This window comes from Diceros bicornis, chromosome 13, assembly GCF_020826845.1.
Source record: "Diceros bicornis minor isolate mBicDic1 chromosome 13, mDicBic1.mat.cur, whole genome shotgun sequence".
NCBI classification, from domain to species: Eukaryota; Metazoa; Chordata; class Mammalia; order Perissodactyla; family Rhinocerotidae; genus Diceros; species Diceros bicornis.
Window position 1 is genome coordinate 29,636,710 of NC_080752.1, and position 17,078 is coordinate 29,653,787.

The 17,078-nt window shown below is 39.0% G+C and overlaps 1 protein-coding gene across 4 annotated transcripts in view; it reads left to right on the forward strand.

The window, feature by feature from the left end:
- KIF1B (kinesin family member 1B) overlaps positions 1 to 17,078 on the forward strand; it is a 140,920-nt gene that overhangs the window by 14,576 nt on the left and 109,266 nt on the right. For all 4 annotated transcript variants that reach the window (XM_058552863.1, XM_058552860.1, XM_058552861.1 and 1 more), the window contains exon 2: positions 715 to 895. In XM_058552863.1, coding sequence (XP_058408846.1) covers positions 790 to 895 — 106 coding nt within the window. In that variant the 5' untranslated portion in view covers positions 715 to 789. The remainder of the gene's footprint in view (positions 1 to 714; positions 896 to 17,078) is intronic.

The following is a 17,078-nucleotide window of genomic DNA, read 5'->3' on the forward strand; positions in this document are numbered from 1 at the left end:
TCTTCCTGTGGCTTCATTCAGTAGTGTAATCTAGTGATTTGATTCTGCTGTGAGCCAGTGGCACATCAGAGGATAGAACCTGAGTCTCTTGGAACCTTCTCTGCTTGTTGTACAGGATGGTTTTGAGGTCACATGAGATACATATGAAAGGGTTCATCAAAGTTAAAGGAATCCCTGGATACTTAGAAGTTAAAGGAGCTAGCTAGAGCTTATCTTTGTCCTTTGCTGTTTAATTATATATCACGTAACTGAATGTTTCAAGCTGTAATTAAAGAATAGAAGGTTCAGAAGTTTCTTTAAAGAAAAGTAATAAGTCAAAGTAGCAAGTCGTTTTACAGATAGGAAGTTACTTGTGTAAGGAGCTCTCTTTAACAAATAAACATTTTGTGTTTTTCGTGTATTACTCAAGATTGATCAGGGAAAACAGAGCAAGAAAGATGCATGTTACTTTGCAGTTATGTTTTTATTATTAAGTGTAGGGACTTTTTAGGTATGATAAAGAGATAGTGGAATAGGAAAACAAATTTCAGCCTTTAATTTCTATTTGGTAATTTACTGTTGAGAATATGAGATTTATGGGGAAGAAAAGGGATGAGGTTTTTGGAAAAGGAAACAAAAATAGTACTAAGATATAAGATAATAGCTCTTAGCTCAAGTTAGCCCATGTGTTCTTTAATTATGACTACCCTGTATGGAATTTTTTTCTTTTTAAAGGAAACTTGAATATAACTTCAAAAGAACATTTGATTCTTTCTTTCTGGACTGCATATATATAACAAGACCATCAGAATGTCGGGAGCCTCAGTGAAGGTGGCTGTCCGTGTGCGGCCCTTCAATTCTCGAGAGACCAGCAAAGAGTCCAAGTGCATCATTCAGATGCAAGGCAACTCGACAAGTGAGTATATTGTTTTGTATCTATTATATCTCACCTTCCTGTCCTTCTTTTTCCTTCTTGCTGTGATCAGAATAAATGAACATCTGGATATTAACGATTTGAACTTTGCTATTCTGAGTGATCCATTGAATGCTTTCCCCCTATGATATTTGCTGTAGCATATTGAAATATGGACTATTTATTTTGTTCTTCGCAATTGAGAAATCCCTGGAGAACTGAACTAATTTTTTAGCTAGTGTTAAGTTGAAATGTTAATGATAATAAAGGTGTAAGCAGTGATTTTTACTAAATGATGACATGAAATGTACCTGTTGAGGCTCCAAGATGATTTTTCTTTCTTGATTTTAAATAGCGCTTGAGCTTGCCAAGATGGTGTTAACACTTACTCTTCTTCCTTACAATGGTTCTTTGAATTGAACAACAGATATAGCTATAGTAGGTAGTAAACTTATAAATTATTACTAAAATTAGCAGTTCTAATTGTTTCCTAGCTTGTTTCTCTATATAATTACTTAGGTGAAAAATGACTTAAGCTGGTTTCCTTTGTGTTTGCATGAATAATTACTTGAAATGGATCTGTAGGCAAATTAATACTTAAAATAGTGGTAGGTTCTACCATTTTGAAACCTATAACTTTGTGATAAAGCAGAATCCTCACTCTTTCAGACTCAAGTTAATGCTGAATTGTTAGGTAAACCATTCTGATCTCATCTATTTGTGGGCCATTTGCCAGTGTTCTGTGTAGAGGATTCTACCAGTGGGAGATAAAATTATATATTTAAGGTGCACAATGTGATGTTTTGATATATGTGTATATTGTGAAGTGATTACCACAATCAAACTAATTAACATATTCATCACCTCTCAGTTACCATTTTTGTGTGTGTGGTAAGAACACTTGACATCTCCTCTCAGCAGATTTTCAATAAACGTTACTATTAACTATAGTCACCATGCTTTACATTAGGTCTCTAGGTCATTAGGACTCATCTTATAACTGAAAATTTGTACCTTTTGATCAATATATCCCCTTGTCCTCCACCCCCCAGCCTCTGGTAACCACCCTTCTATTCTCTGTTACTATCAGTTCGACATTTTTTTTTTTTTCAGATTCCTCACGTACAACTTTGAACTTTCTGTTGCTTATACACTTCTCTGAACTTGGTAAATAGGAGTTGCAACAATCTATTTTTTTAAAAAAGATTCAAAAGTAGGAGTCTAAACTGCTGTACCATTGTATTTTACGTTTCTCTGTCGGTTATGCCAGTGATACTATGAATTATATCCTATGAATAACTGTAAAAGAAAAAGGGCTAGCAAACTGAAGAAGAAAATAATATTCCTAGTTGAACACCTTTTGCGAATAGGGCCATAAAGTTTAGAGTTTGTGAAGATATAAGTTCTGTTTATCTGTTCTTGCTTATCTCTCACAAAAATCTCTCCAGAATTATTGAAAATATTGCTGTGTCTTTTGATGAAATAGAAATGCCTGTTTTTTATTAAAAGTAGTAATTTCAGGGGCCGACCCGGTGGTGTAGTAGTTGGGTTTGCGCGCTCCCCTTTGGCGGCCCTGGTTTCTCCGGTTCGGATCCTGGGCGCGGACCTGCATACCGCTCATCAAGCCATGCTGAGACGGTGTCCCATATAGAGCAACTAGAAGGATGTACAACTATGACATACAACTATCTACTGGGGATTTGGGGAGGAAAAAATGAGGAAGATTGGCAACAAATGTTAGCTCAGGGCCCATCTTCTTCTTCTCCAAAAAAAAAGTAGTAATTTTGTTAGACTAGGCCTGGGTATATTGTACTAGTCCTATGAAAACCAGTCTGTGGACCACCTTAAACTCAGTGCTGAACTACCAGTGGTTTTTCCATCACATTTTGTCCAAAACCTTTCTGGATAACAGGCTGAGTGGCTCTGCTGTGCCTTGTCCTTCCTTTCTTTCCCTTCCTCTTTTGAGAGTCTGCTGTAATGTGAGTTTGTAGGGATCACAGTTGTATATGTACCATAGGAGTTTTTAAAGTTTGTGGTAGGAGAGACAAAACATACTAAAATAACCTCAATACAAAGTAAAAGTGATCAAAGTGATAATTGCCATAAAAAGGGTTTTAAAAAAGTGCAGATGTGAGTTTGGCAAAGGGCGCATGTAAGATTCATCGATGATAGGGCATTTCAGCTGGACTTTGAGGAATAAATAGGATTTAAACTAAACATCCAGTATTTTTGGGGACAATTTCAGAATGATAGCTTATTAGAACTTATTAGTGTTATGACTGGATATTGGTACTCCTGACCCTCATCCGGCCATGATACATTGCCTCTCTGCATATAGATATTCAGCAGGAGAAATATGTGACTTTTAAATTAACATTAGGCTACTGAAACAAAAATCCTCATTAGATGAATCAGCCTTGGAAAAAGTAGGGTTAGTTTTATAGCTACTTTGTCATGGCTCAGAGGGTTTGGGTTAGTTTTGGTTCCTTTGAAAGGTGTTTGTTCTTGGAAAGCTAATTATCTAATTATATGAGAGACTTTTTCGTCTAGAATTTTTGGCATTTTTGTAATGTTTTCTATTTTGTATGGCAATTTCTTAGTAATTTGACTAATATGTAATTCAAATAATTTTTTAGTGAGAGATTTTAAGTCAACTGCTTGCTATGTTTAGAAAGTATTAATGGCTTGTTTTTAAAAAAAAACCATTGGGCTTAAGATTGGGAGAGAGCATGTATTTTGAGCCTAGAACTGTTTCAGAAAATGAAATGAATTTACTAAAGCCACGTGTTAGCTACATTAAAAGACTGCTCAGCTGGCAAGCTGGCCTGGACTGCTGCTCACAGGGAATTATAACTGATTGCAGATGGAATGCAGTGGCATGTTCCCGCCATAAGGTCTCTTCTGAAAAAGTAGAAGAGGGTGAAGAGTACTTTAGGGAATGTGCCAAATCTGAAACTAAATAGTAGCCATTTTATTTAAGCACTTTCTGGTCTTGGAGGGAATATGTTCCATGGCACAGATAAATGTTACTGCCTTAGAGGGAATATGTTCCATGGCACAGATAAATGTTACTGCCAGACCTGAGTGCATACAGATGGCTTTGTTTAATAATATCCCATTATCTTTCAAGTTTCTCCCACTTTGGAAGCATTTATTGTCTGATTACTTTTAGAAAGGAAAGTGGGGCAAAATTAATGCTCTAACCGCTCACATTTATGGTTAGGTTATATATGTAAATCTGGAGACTTCAAAACTGCCTAAATTCCTTCTGAAAAACAGGAGATAGATAAAGCTAGTTCTCAGACACTCCTTCAGGTAATGAAATTCTGATTGTTTGTTTTGTCTTCAACCGCAGGAATCTTGTCTCTAGCCCTTTGCTAAGTCTCCTTTGTATATTTATCATTCTTCCTTTGAGCAGGGTATTTTTTTTTCCAGTGCCCAAGTCTTAGTGGGACAGAAGGAACCCTCTTTTGTTTTTGTTTTTTCCTGTTAATTGCTTACATTGTACATTTTTAAAGGCTTTTTCATTCACACATGTGCATTTCTAAACCAAATGCTGCACAGCACAACTGATACAAAGAATGACTTCAGGTCCATTAATGAAAATTTGGGATGGAGAAAGGGCAGGGACAGAATAGAGGTTTGGAAAGGAAGACTTTTGAAAGGAATTCTTTTAATCTGTATGCTTTTTCTAGCATAAATTAATATAACCACATGAAAATAAATGTGAATGCATATAAGTTATCTTTATGAACATTCTGGAAAATAAAGAAGAGGCAAAGAAAACTCATCTCTATTCTTACCTCCTTACCACAGCCTATTGCTGCATTTTTGATGGATTATTGTTGTTGTTGTTCCAAGTAGGTTAAATAGTTAGAGTCTTTATGTAGTTTCGTACTTTAGTCTTTTCTTGTTAGTCTTTAGTTTTTTTCTCTTCAGTATTCCCTAATTCTCACTTGCATTTTAATCTGGATTTCTTTCCTTGTGGTCTATGTATAGACCTCTGAGTGTCTGTCTAGTTGGGAACCCCTTGAAATGTGTTTTATGAGTTTTCCTAGGGAGGGGTAATAACTTTCAATATATTTTTAGTGAGATCTATGTCCCCCCAAAAGAGTTAAGAAGCACTAGCCTAGAATCAGAATAAGGTCTCCTTAAGTCTTTTCTAGAATAAGGTAGGACATAATTAGTTAGATCAGACTAAAGTGTAAACTCCATAACAGCATCCAAAGTGCTTCATGGTGTAGCTGGAGAAGTAGGATAAGGCCAGCTCTTCAGCTGCTACTTCCCCACCTCCACACCAGGTGCTCTAACCTTAGAGATGGAATGTCCAGTCCTTTTGTTTTTTTGGTGAGGAAGATTGGCCCTGAGCTAACATCTGTTGTCAATCCTCTTTTTTTTCCCCCGGTGAGGAAGATTGGCCCTGAGCTAACATCTGTTGCCAATCCTCTTTTTTTTTTTTTGCTGAGGAAGATTGGCCCTGGGATGACATCTGTGCCCATCTTCCTCCACTTTATATGTGGGATGCCGCCACAGCATGGCTTGATAAGTGGTGCATAGGTCTGCGCATGGGATCTGAACCCGTGAACCCTGGGCTGCAGAAGCGGAGCCTGCGAACTTAACCACTGTGCCACTGGGCCGGCCCCCATCTAGTTCTTTTTTACCTACCCTTTGTCAGGATTCATTCTGTCAACTGCGTATCTCACCCACGCCCAATCATGTATCTCTGTAGAACCTCTACCAGTATATTGCATTTCACGGAGAGTCACTAAAATTGCTGAAGATTTGGGCATTTAAACTCCTAACAGCACTATTTTTTCTTAGAGCAAAAAATTGGGAACAAACCTAGTATCCATCAGCAGGGGAATGGATAAATAAATCATGGTACATTTATGTAATAGATTTTATTTATTTATTTATTTTCCACCCAAAGCCCCAGTAGATAGTTGTATGTCATAGCTGCATATCCTTCTAGTTGCTGTATGTGGGACGCGGCCTCAGCATGGTCGGAGAAGCGGTGCGTCGGTGCGCGCCCGGGATCCGAACCCCGGGCCGCCAGCAGCGGAGCGCGTGCACCCAACCGCTAAGCCACGGGGCCAGCCCACATTTATGTAATAGAATACAGCAAAGAAGAGAAGAATAACTACACACACACACACACACACACACACACACACAGAAATCATAAACTGTAGCTACACAAGCAAGTTGCAAAAGAAACTGATGTGTTTTATTTATATAAATTTCAAAATATGCAGAGCTATTCTCTATATTCTTTATCCTATACAAACATGGGGTAAAACTATGAAGAAAAGGAAGGCAATAATGACGACATTCAGCATGCCTCAGAGGGAAGATGGTGAGCAAAGAGATCTGGGAGGGTTGTAAAGTAGAGCTGCGGAGATGAGTCATGTTCTGTAACTGGCTGGTGGGTACCTGGGGTTTTGTTTTATTGTTGTGGTTTATACTCTACATATATTTTATAAATATATCTATTATATATCTACTAAATATTTAATTTAAAAAGTATAAAAGCAAAGGAAAAAAACAAAGTCAGTCTTGAAAATAGAGATGCCGTGCACCCATGCCTATCTGTACCAGTGACCAGAGCATATCATATAACAGACGCAAGTCCATGAAATTTGCCTCCTGCTCCCTCTTTCTGAAGCCTTCTAGCCACTTTTTTACTCCTTTTTTCCAAAGAGAGGAATGTTTACTTTTTAAGTTATGTGTTCACATTGATTAAATGACACTAATTTAGTCACTGGAATATAAGAAGATAAGCAACAAGAAGGTAAAGAAGCTTAGACAGCATAGGAAGAAGAGTTTAGTAAAATATATTGAAATCAGCTTGAGCACCAGTATCATTAAACTTCTTTAAAATTTTGAAATGAAACACTTTTCCTGTAGTTTAGGACTTAGAGCTATAGCAGTAAGCTGTGTGTGTGTGTGTGTGTGTGTGTGTGTGTGTCTTTTGGGGGTGGAATGAAGGTCCCTCTGAAATGATACTACATTTTCTTAGTTGGAGTTGATTGAAACCAATTTTGTCCTTTAGAATGACGTTTGGAATGGATTGATACAGGGAAGGTCCAGGTCTCAGACTGTCAGTGTCCTTGTCTCCCTGTAGGAGATTGGCTGAAGCTGGTGGCAGAGTCCCTCAGCACTGTCAGGGCTGGGGAAACCTGTGAGCCCTGAGTCTACCCTTCTTTAGCGCAGGCTTGTCTGCTGGCCACTGACTTTGCAGTGGGCCTTTTTACACCCTGACGCTTCTTCTGCCGCCTCTCGGTCTTTGAAGGCAGCTCTCAGACCCAAAACATACTTTGTCTTTTCTTCTACATCTGACACAATTTTATTTAGTATTTTATGACTTCTCATGTGGCAACTTACTAAGCTGACATTCTGGAATGTATCCCTGTTTTTCCTCTACTGGGATAAAGTTTGCAGTCATAAAGAAGGGCATTAAACTGCATTTTTATGAATAAAAAGGACATTATTATTAGTTCAGACATCTTTGTGCCGCTTCGATTGAATGAGAGCTAGGCCTTCCAAATCATCTCCCTTCAAAACCATTCACAATTTGCTTGGGAAGAGTGGATTTGTTGTTAATTGAGAGTTTGTTTATTATAGCTAGCATATTTATTTTATATCCAGTTGATGACTTTGAGACACTATAAAGTTGGTAGTTTTTTTTCCCTATTGTATATTTATTTTTAATACTCTGCGATTGAGTATATAGTGAACACATATAATACATTTATCTTGTTTATAAGATATGGAATCTAAGTTTTTTATTTTAAATAACTAAGGAACTTTATGATTATAGGTCTTTTGCTCAAATCTACTTTATGGCAATATGCTTTATGCCATATTTCCAGAAATATATTATTCTGAGTAGGGGAGGGGGATGCTTATGGGTTTTGGTTTTATGGTTTTGAAATATAAATGGTGTAAAAATACTTTTATTGTGTGCCATTTTACTTAATTTTGTGTATAGGAAGCTTTTGGGAGAGGAAGTTTGTGCTGAAGATGTCCCTGGGATTTTTGACAAGCCCAAAACAAGCTGTGTTAGAAAAGTTAATATAAAGTTAGTGTTGCCACAATGATATGTTAATTGTAGTTGCAGGCAGAATCTTTAGTAGTTTGCCAACAACAGTATAATTGCTACATACAGAGTTTGAGATATTAGATAAACAAATTTATTCTGGAGAATAAAAAGGCTTTTAAGTACAGATCTTGTTTTGACTGCCTTGTTTTCCAGGGCTTAGTAATTAAAACATTATTTCTGCATCTTTATGCAGAAGTAACAAACTTGGAAAGAAGGCAAGGAGAAAGGGGGTAAAATTGGGAAACTTAACAGACTTTGCAAGGCTAATTTTGACTTGAAGTAACTTCAAGAAAGAAGATGGTCTTGTGGTTCATCAATAAATTAAAACTTATGGAACATTTCGTGATAGTCATTTTAAAGGCATTTCCATTTATCTTGGATAAGAGTCTTCAAGGAAGACTCTTTACATGAAAGGTGCTGTCCTGTTTTTCACTCTTCTCCAGCTCTCTTAAGGTAGTGAATGTCAGCTACAGCATGAGGAATAAAGTTTAAAGACAAAAGGGAAAAGGTGTGACAGGTATAGGGAGAGGATAAATGTGGGATCATCTTCCCTGTGGTCTTGGGAAAAGATGTAATCAGATCTTCAGTTCTGAGGCTGCCTTTCTGATTTATGAAGGGGGACTTAAGAAAACAAGGCTTGAAACCAGACAAAATCTGAATGGTGATGGGAGCCAAGGCCCACGAGGTGAGGGTGAGCAGAGGGAGTTATTGGGGAAGTAGGAGATAGCTTGAACAAAGACTCATTCCTCTAGGGAGTCCAGAAGATGGTTATAATAATAAGCATTTTAATAATAGTAGCTAACGTAGCTTGACTTCCTGCTTGAAACATTTCTGTCTCTTGACTCTCAGGACCCCATGCTCTCCTGATTGCCTTCCTTACAGGCCATTCTCCATTCTTCCTCACCTCCTATGGTAAAAGTGCACCAGGACTTGGTCTCTTCTCCTTGATCTCTTCTCTGTCTCCAGAGAAGACAGACTCTAAGTGGTTTCATCTGGGCTCAAGGCTTTAAATGTCATTGAGGTGATGTGATGTCTCACAAATTTATTTCTCCAGCCTGGATCTCTCTGTAGAACTCTAGATTTGTCTACCCTGTTGCTAACTTAACTCTACTTGAAAGCCTAAGAAGTATCTCAAACTTTAACATGTCCTCAACAGATCTGTTGTTTTCCCCTCCCTGCCCACCTAAAGTGGCTCTTTCTTCATTCTTACTCATTCTTTTAGTTTCTCAGACCAAAAATATTGGAGTCACTCTTGCCTTCTTTCTTTTTCTTACAGGCCACCTGTAATCCATTAGTAAGTCCTATAATCTGCCTTCACAATCTATCTTGAATCCAATTACTTTTTACTATTTCTGCTCTAGTCCAAGTCAGTACTGCAGTAGCCTCCTGTCTTTCTGCTTCCACTCTTGTTCCTATGCAGTAGCCAGTCATATTTTGGAAATGTAAATCAGATTATGTCACCCCTCTGCTTCAGATCCTTTGTTGGCTTCCTGTCACTTTTAGAATAAAACTAAAAATCCTCACTTTGGCCACAGGGCCCCATAGAATTTGGCCTCTGGCTATCTGATTTCCCCTCTGGCTACACTGGTGCTAGTTCCTTAATGTCCTTAAATGTTAAGTTCCTTACATGTCATTCAGGTCCCTGCTCAAATATCACCTTCTTAGAGGTGGCAGCCTGCGGACTCTTATCTAAAATAGCCACCCTCTGCCACTTCCACTGTCACCTTATATCTCTTAACTCTTTTTTACTTCTCTTCCCCAGGTTATACTGTCTCTATTAGTTACTTACCTGACTTCCTGATTAGAATGTAAGCTATTGAAAGCAGGGACTGATTTTCACTAGATAGCTTCAGGCCCGGGGCACGGTAGTCACTCAGATTTTTTTTTTTTTTTTGTGAGGAAGATCAGCCCTGAGCTAACATCTGCCAGTCTTCCTCTTTTTGCTGAGGAAGACTGGCCCTGGGCTAACATCCATGCCCATCTTCCTCCACTTTATAAGGGATGCTGCCACAGCATGGCTTGACAAGTGGTGAGTCGGTGCACGCCTGGGATCCGAACCGCTGAACCCCGGGCCGCTGCAGCGGAGCGCACGCTCTTAACCACTTGCGCCACCGGGCCGGCCTCCCTCAGATGTTTGTTAAAAGAAAGAATATTTTGAACATTTACTTTGTGCTATGCCCTGAGGTAAAACTCTTGACATGGATTAGTCGTTCATCCTCACAACAATCCTATAAAATTGGGCACTATTATTATTGTACTCACTTTACAGATAAGAAAATTAAGGCTTACCAAATTTGTTATGTACCCAAGTTATAGGACCCTAGGATAATATTGGATACTTAGGGTGGGGTTAGATTAAAGCCTCTGTAGTATTCTATTTCCTTCATTGCTAAAATCCTTGAAAATGTCTTCTAGAAATATTTTCAAGGTCAACTCACATTTTGATCGTTAAATATTTGGTCAAATTGTAAGACAAAATTCACTTTTGGGTCAGGAGACACAATGCTTTTGGTATAGGAGTGGGCTTTTCTCTTTCCCCGCCCCAACAAATGTCACATACTGAAACTCATGAATTTCTTATGCCAGATGCAGTTCTCATGGGGGTCGTTATGTAAATGGCAAGCAAAAGTTTCCAAACATTCTGCAGTGTTGTTGTGTTCTCTGTAATTGGTCTTCACACTTTCACGCGTGCCTTCCTCCCATCCAGTCTCCACACTGTAGCCTATAAATGTAATCAGGTCACACCAATGGCTTCTCATTGCTCAGGGGTTCACCGACTCTTTGACCCTGAGGTTTCAGTGCTTTTTCTGCCCTTTTGGGCTCACTGCAGTTGAGTCACACCTGCCAAATCAGTACTTGGGTGTCACACCGCTTCTTTTTGCCCCAGGGCTTCCTAATGCAATTCCTTGGTTTAGGATACATATTGCCCGGTGGTTCAGAGCCTTAAAGCCAGATGGTCCAAATTTCAGTCCAGGCTCTGGCCTTGGGCAAGTGTCTTCATCTCTGTGTCTCAGGTGCTCCAAATGTAAAATGGAGATGATAATAGTATCTACTTCATGAGGTTATTGTGAGGATTCGAGGAGTGAATACATGAAGTGCTTTAGCACAGTGCATGGAACATAGTACGCATTCATTCAGTATTAGCTATTGTTATCACTCCACTTTCCCTAGCTATCTCCTACTTATCCTTCAGCCCAGCCTTCTCTGTTTCCCCATATCAGAGTTTACTGTCTCAAAAATCGTCTCTTTTATATATGTTTCCTTTTATACGTTCCTGTTTATATGTTCTTATAGGACCCCATGCTTATCTAACATGACTCTTATCATAATTTGGAAGCATGTGTTTATTTTGTGTGATTATATGCCTGTCTCCTCCAGTGGCTATAAGCTCTAGAAGAGCGGAAATCACTTTTTTGCTTCCCCCTGTATCCCCAGCACAGTGCCTGGTACATAGTTTGTGCTTAATAAATGTGCTCAGTGAATGTGCCCGCTGAATGAAAGTGCCATTTAACTTTTCCTTTCTTGAAATAGGGTCTTGGGATCTTTTTCAATAACCTTTCCTTTGAGAAAGATTAATGTTAGCATGGAAGCTAACTTGGGAGACTCGGGGAACTGAGCTCATTGAGTAGAAGTACAGAGGGCAAAGGGGCAGAGACTATTGGAAGACAGGCAGAAAGATCAGGGAAAAGGACTTTTCTGGGTGGATGCTGTCGTAACAAAGTGTTTTTGTTGAAGGCCTTTGAGTGATGCACCATCCTGGATGTAGTTACGATTTTCATCAGTGATTCACCCTGTGCTTATTGAGTTCCTGCTCTGTGCTGGGCATTGAGCCAGGTGCTGAGCCCTCACCCTTCTAATTGAATGTATGTTTCAGGAGAACTACTTGGAAAGATGAATGCTGAGAATATTAGCATTTATTTACGTCTTTTGGTGTTTACTGTATGACAGTGCCTCTTGGGTGTGTCTTGTGTGTGAGGTCAAGAATCTGTTCCACACTTACACAAGAATCCTTATGCAAGGCAAGCTTGTCATATCTAGAACACTGGAGAAAATTTTGCAGCAATACATTTTAATGGTAAGGTACCTGTGTCTGTCGTGAGATTCCGTATTTCCTATGAAATGCAAACTGTAAGAGACAATTCTAAAGACCTGGAGAAGAAGAGGAATGAATTTCCAATACCTATTCCACTCTTCTGCCTCCACTGTATTTACCTTTATCCTTGCCCTTCCTGGTAACCTCCATCAGCACATCTTCCTTTCCCTATACTACTTAAAACCTGGTCATCTTTCCTCCTGTCCCCTGTTGACCTATTACTACTGTTTCCTAGAAGTCATATTTCTGCTCTCTAGATTGGAATTTAGATTCCTCCTCTCCACAGATTAACGTTTCTTGCCAGAAGCTGAATAAGTTGGCTGCTCTGGGAGAAAAAACTCAGGAAGCAAGTGTTGTTGAGGTAGCTACATTCCAGTTCACCAATAAGCATCACCTACTTATAAAGTTAACACTATGAGTGATATAGAAAGAGGAGACATGGTTTCCAGCCACAAAGAAGTGACAATCTATAGGGAAAGATAAAACTAAGATATTCATTGGCTCTTTGGGTATATTGAGTATCTACCATGTGTCAGGCACTGTCCTGGGAGTTGGGGATAGATATAGCAGTTAATGAAGCAGAAGTTCTGGTCTTATGAAACCTACATTCCAGTGACTCATAGAATAAGTCAGGTAGTCATGAGTGCAGTGAAGAAAAATAAACACAATAAGAGGATGGAGAGTGAAGTGGATGCTGATTTAAATAGAATGGTCAGAAAAGGGCTGTCTGATAAGATGACATTTGAATAGAGACTTGTATGACATTAGGGAATGGGCTATTCAGATACCTTGGAGAGTAGCGTTCCTGGTAGAGCAGTAAGTACAAAGGCCCTGAAATGAGAGTGTGTCTTTAGTAAGAAGGCCAGTGGGACTGGAGTGAGGGGTGAGTCTTTGGAGAGGAGGGCAGTGAGGGAGTTGTATGATGGGAAGCCATTGGAGGGTTCACTAGAGGCATGACGTGGGTGTGATCTGGATTACATTTGAGAAGGATCATTGCCTGCAGTGTGGAGATGAGACTTTTCAGGGCCCCAGGGGCAGAGTGGAGAGCCCCATTGGGAGGTATTGCAGTCATCCAGGTGAGAGAGATGGTGGCTTGGACCAGGGTAGTAATGAGGTGGTGCTGAGAAGCTGTGGGATTCTGGATACATTTTGAAAGTAGAGCTGACAGAATAGGTCAGATGTGGAGGGTGAGAGAAGAAAGTCAAAGATGACTCCAAGATCATCTGTGAAAAGCTGTTTGTGGAGATGGGTCCAGGTCTGGAGTATACTGTGTGTCGAGAGAAATCTTGATAGAGAAGGAGGCCTCAGGTGCAGAAGTTTAAAAGGACCTTGAAAAGTGACATGAAAAGGTGGTTTTATAGGAAATAAAATAATATGAACTATATAGCACTTACAATAGAGTTAGCTTCTGACTCCAGTCCTCAAAAGTATTCCTGGAGTCGTTTCCTTGCAGAAAAAGTGATGATTTGTCCTAGACAAAGCATGCACACTAATGACACATGACCATGGGAGGCATGCTCTATTTGTAACAACTTTTACATTGGTGAAAATATGGTTTATATATTGAATATAGTCATTAATTACTATAATTCCATTCTTATGTGTATGCTTTCTGAGAAACAAATTACAAGTCCTACACACTGTATTTTAGCTCAGTTGACTTTGATAGAAGAACCACTGTGTTAAATATTGCCCAATCTTTCAGACAGACAATTCTCTCTGTTCTTTTTGTGAAAGTTGATAAAATTTACTGGTATTTTATGTATATATTGTATAGGTATGCACTCTTTTGTTTTTTCTTTTTATGCTTCTGAAAATGGTACAGGATTTAGTGAAATTAAAATTATACGTGATGTAGGGAGACATTCGTCTTAATGCCTGTTTGGGGTAGGGCAGTGTAAAGGATCCACAACACATGGTCCATGTACTAAAGGGATTCATAATGTGGTAGGACACCAGAGATTTGATGGCCCCTCTAAAGGACCCCAGTGTAGTACTTTGACTCTTGCCAAGAGGTAAAATTCTTATGTTACGCTTTAGCTTGTTTTATCAGTTAGTGAACTTTTTTCGTTGTGGTTTAAAGACCATGGAATATGGTTATCCTCCCAGCCGAACATGAGAGAGTTTAAAATAAGTTAAGTTCATATTTTTAAAAATTAACATTTGTGTGCTTTACTTATTTAATCCTGTGAATTAGGTATTATTTCACTTTTAGAGAGAACACAAAAGTGTAACAATACCCAAGGTCACAAAAAAATCTGAATAGTGGATTTCTTAATTGTTCTTCATATGTTTAGGATATTAAAAGATACCAGTATGTAGGCACTGATGCTGGTCTTCTGATTCTAAGTCCTATACCTTTTCTGTTGCATGTACTGTCTCCCCTCTTCCCCTTTTATTAATGGTTGGAAGCATCCTGTTTCTTAGCTGGGTTAAAGGAAGTGAGTTAGATCTCAACTGTTAATTCAGAAAGAAAAATCCTTTGGCACATATGAAAACATTAATTCATTGTTCATGGAAGTAATAGTGGAGTTCATGGGCTTCTGATGAGCTCAAGTGCTGTCATTAATATTTTATCCTGGGGCTGGCCCCGTGGCGTAGCGGTTAAGTGCACGCGCTCTGCTGCTGGCGGCCTGGGTTTGGATCCCGGTGCACCGCTTGTCAGGCCATGCTGTGGCAGCGTCCCATATAAAGTGGAGGAAGATGGGCGCACATGTTAGCCCAGGGCCAGTCTTCCTCAGCAAAAAAAAATAGGAGGATTGGCATGGATGTTACCTCAGGTCTGATCTTCCTCACACACACAAAAATTTTTTTATCGTTATGACAGTTTTTTTCATTTGCAGAGTTCTGGAATTTTAAAATTTTTTATTAGGAAATATTTCATATATTCAACATAATACAATGCATATATAAGTATAAAGAATAATATAAACCATGGGGCTGGTCTGGTGGCGCAATGGTTAAGTTCACACGTTCCGCTTCGGTGGCCTAGGGTTCTCTGGTTCGGATCCTGGGTGTGGACCTACCCACAGCTCATCAAGCCATGCTGAGGCAGCGTCCTGCATAGAACAACTAGAAGGACTTACAACTATGTACTAGGGGCTTTAGGGAGAAAAAAAGAAGAAAAGAGGAGGATTGGCAACAGACGTTAGCTCAGGGCCAGTCTTCCTCAAAAAAAAAAAAAAAGAAGAATATAAACCAAACAACTCTATAACTACTACCCAACCTACATATAGAAATTACGTATGCCCTCTGAGACTTTCTGCTTACCACGCCCCCCCCAAACAGTTAACGATACTGAATTTTGCGTTGGTCTAAGGTGTCTTATATAAATATCTTTCATTTAGGAATTAAAATCTTTTAAATATCGTGGGTAAATTTCACCTTGTTTGGCATAACTATTATATAAATAGCTCTCTAAAATTATATTTTGATTTACTTATGTTAAAATAAAAATATTTTTGTTGTCTAGAGGCAGTTATTCAAAAGGCAGTTATTCAAAAGGCAGCGTGGTTTCGAAGCTAGAAGTTAGGAAAATTTATTAGTTTCAAAAGTTTCAAAGATCTGGGAGAAGGGACTATTGAGGAAGAGAAAAAGGATTTCATGTGAATCAAGGAAATTGCTCACTGGTGTAGTTTTTCTTTTTCTTTACCAGGGAAAATAGAACAAATGGGTAGGATCTGAAAACTAGCCCTTTCTTAAGTTGTTCATGGCAGAGTTGGTTCCACCAGTGAGTAACTAAAGGGCTGAATGAAAAATGGCTTGAAAGTTTTATGACAGCAAATTTCCTAGAGGTTAGATATGTTTATTTTAACCATGTTTCTGAGTAGTGAAGACTACTTCAGAGGTCATGTCCTATGTTTTTTTGTCATTGTCCTTATCGCTGAGCCACTGAAACCTGGTATCTGGTTCACGCAGTATGACACTCATTTCCGTTTTCTTGGTAGAGTTTGTGTGTGGTCTTTCATCTTTTAGGAACTATAATCCTCATAGTTCCTAGTTTTAAATAGATAAAGAGTTTTAAGCAATGCCTGTGATATAATTTTAGGGGGGTGATCATATACATGTGCATACACGTACGCATTTGTATGCATATGCATAAAAATGCCTTAACTTGTGTTTGCCTTGGCGATCTCGGCATGTAGAGAATAAGCATTTAAATAATGGCCGTCTTTGCTAAGAGTGTGAGCTCTGGAGCCAGACTCTCCTCTGGAGCCAGACTCTCCTAAGTTCACATCCTGATTCTGCCACTAGCTAGCTCTGTAGCCTTGGGTAAGTTATTTAACCTCTTTGTGATGGTTTCTTTATCTGTAAAATGGAGGTAATAAAACATCTGCCTTATTGAGTGGTTTGGAGGATTAAATAGGTTAGTACACAGAAAGTACTTACAGCTCAGAGTAAGTGCTCCATGAATGTTGGCTGTTATTTAAATCTTGTATGTAGTGCCGTTTGGTTAGAAGTACACTTCTTTGTTTAGGTTACCGTTTGTAGGTGGGGAGATGTCCTTTCTAGAATCGTGTCTCCTTGTCACATGATTACGTGCAGTGTGAGCCTTATTAATACTCTGTCAGCATTTGAGGTTGGAACATGTGTGTGTGGCCATACCCAGTGGAATCTAGCAAGAGAGAGAACTAAGCACCGTAGCAACTGTTGCTATTTGTGTCCTGAGCAGCAGCTGCTCTGGACAGATTTATTTTTTAATCCTGATCTCACTAATAGCCTGGGATGTGGCCCTGCTTTAGAGAAGTGGATTGGTTGAGATGTCTGGTCTTTGAGGATTTCATGACCACATGTTATAAAGATTCTATTCCGTGTGAAATATGAGGAACTAAAGCTTTGTGTGTATGAGAAAGGAAGAGAGAATCCCTGAAGTATAGTATAACTGGGTTAATTACATGAGAAATCACATTTAATATGGGCAGTGAGACTTCATGCTTTTCAGTCAAAAAGTAATTTTCCTGTTTATAACATTCTGCAGATAATTTAGTGGT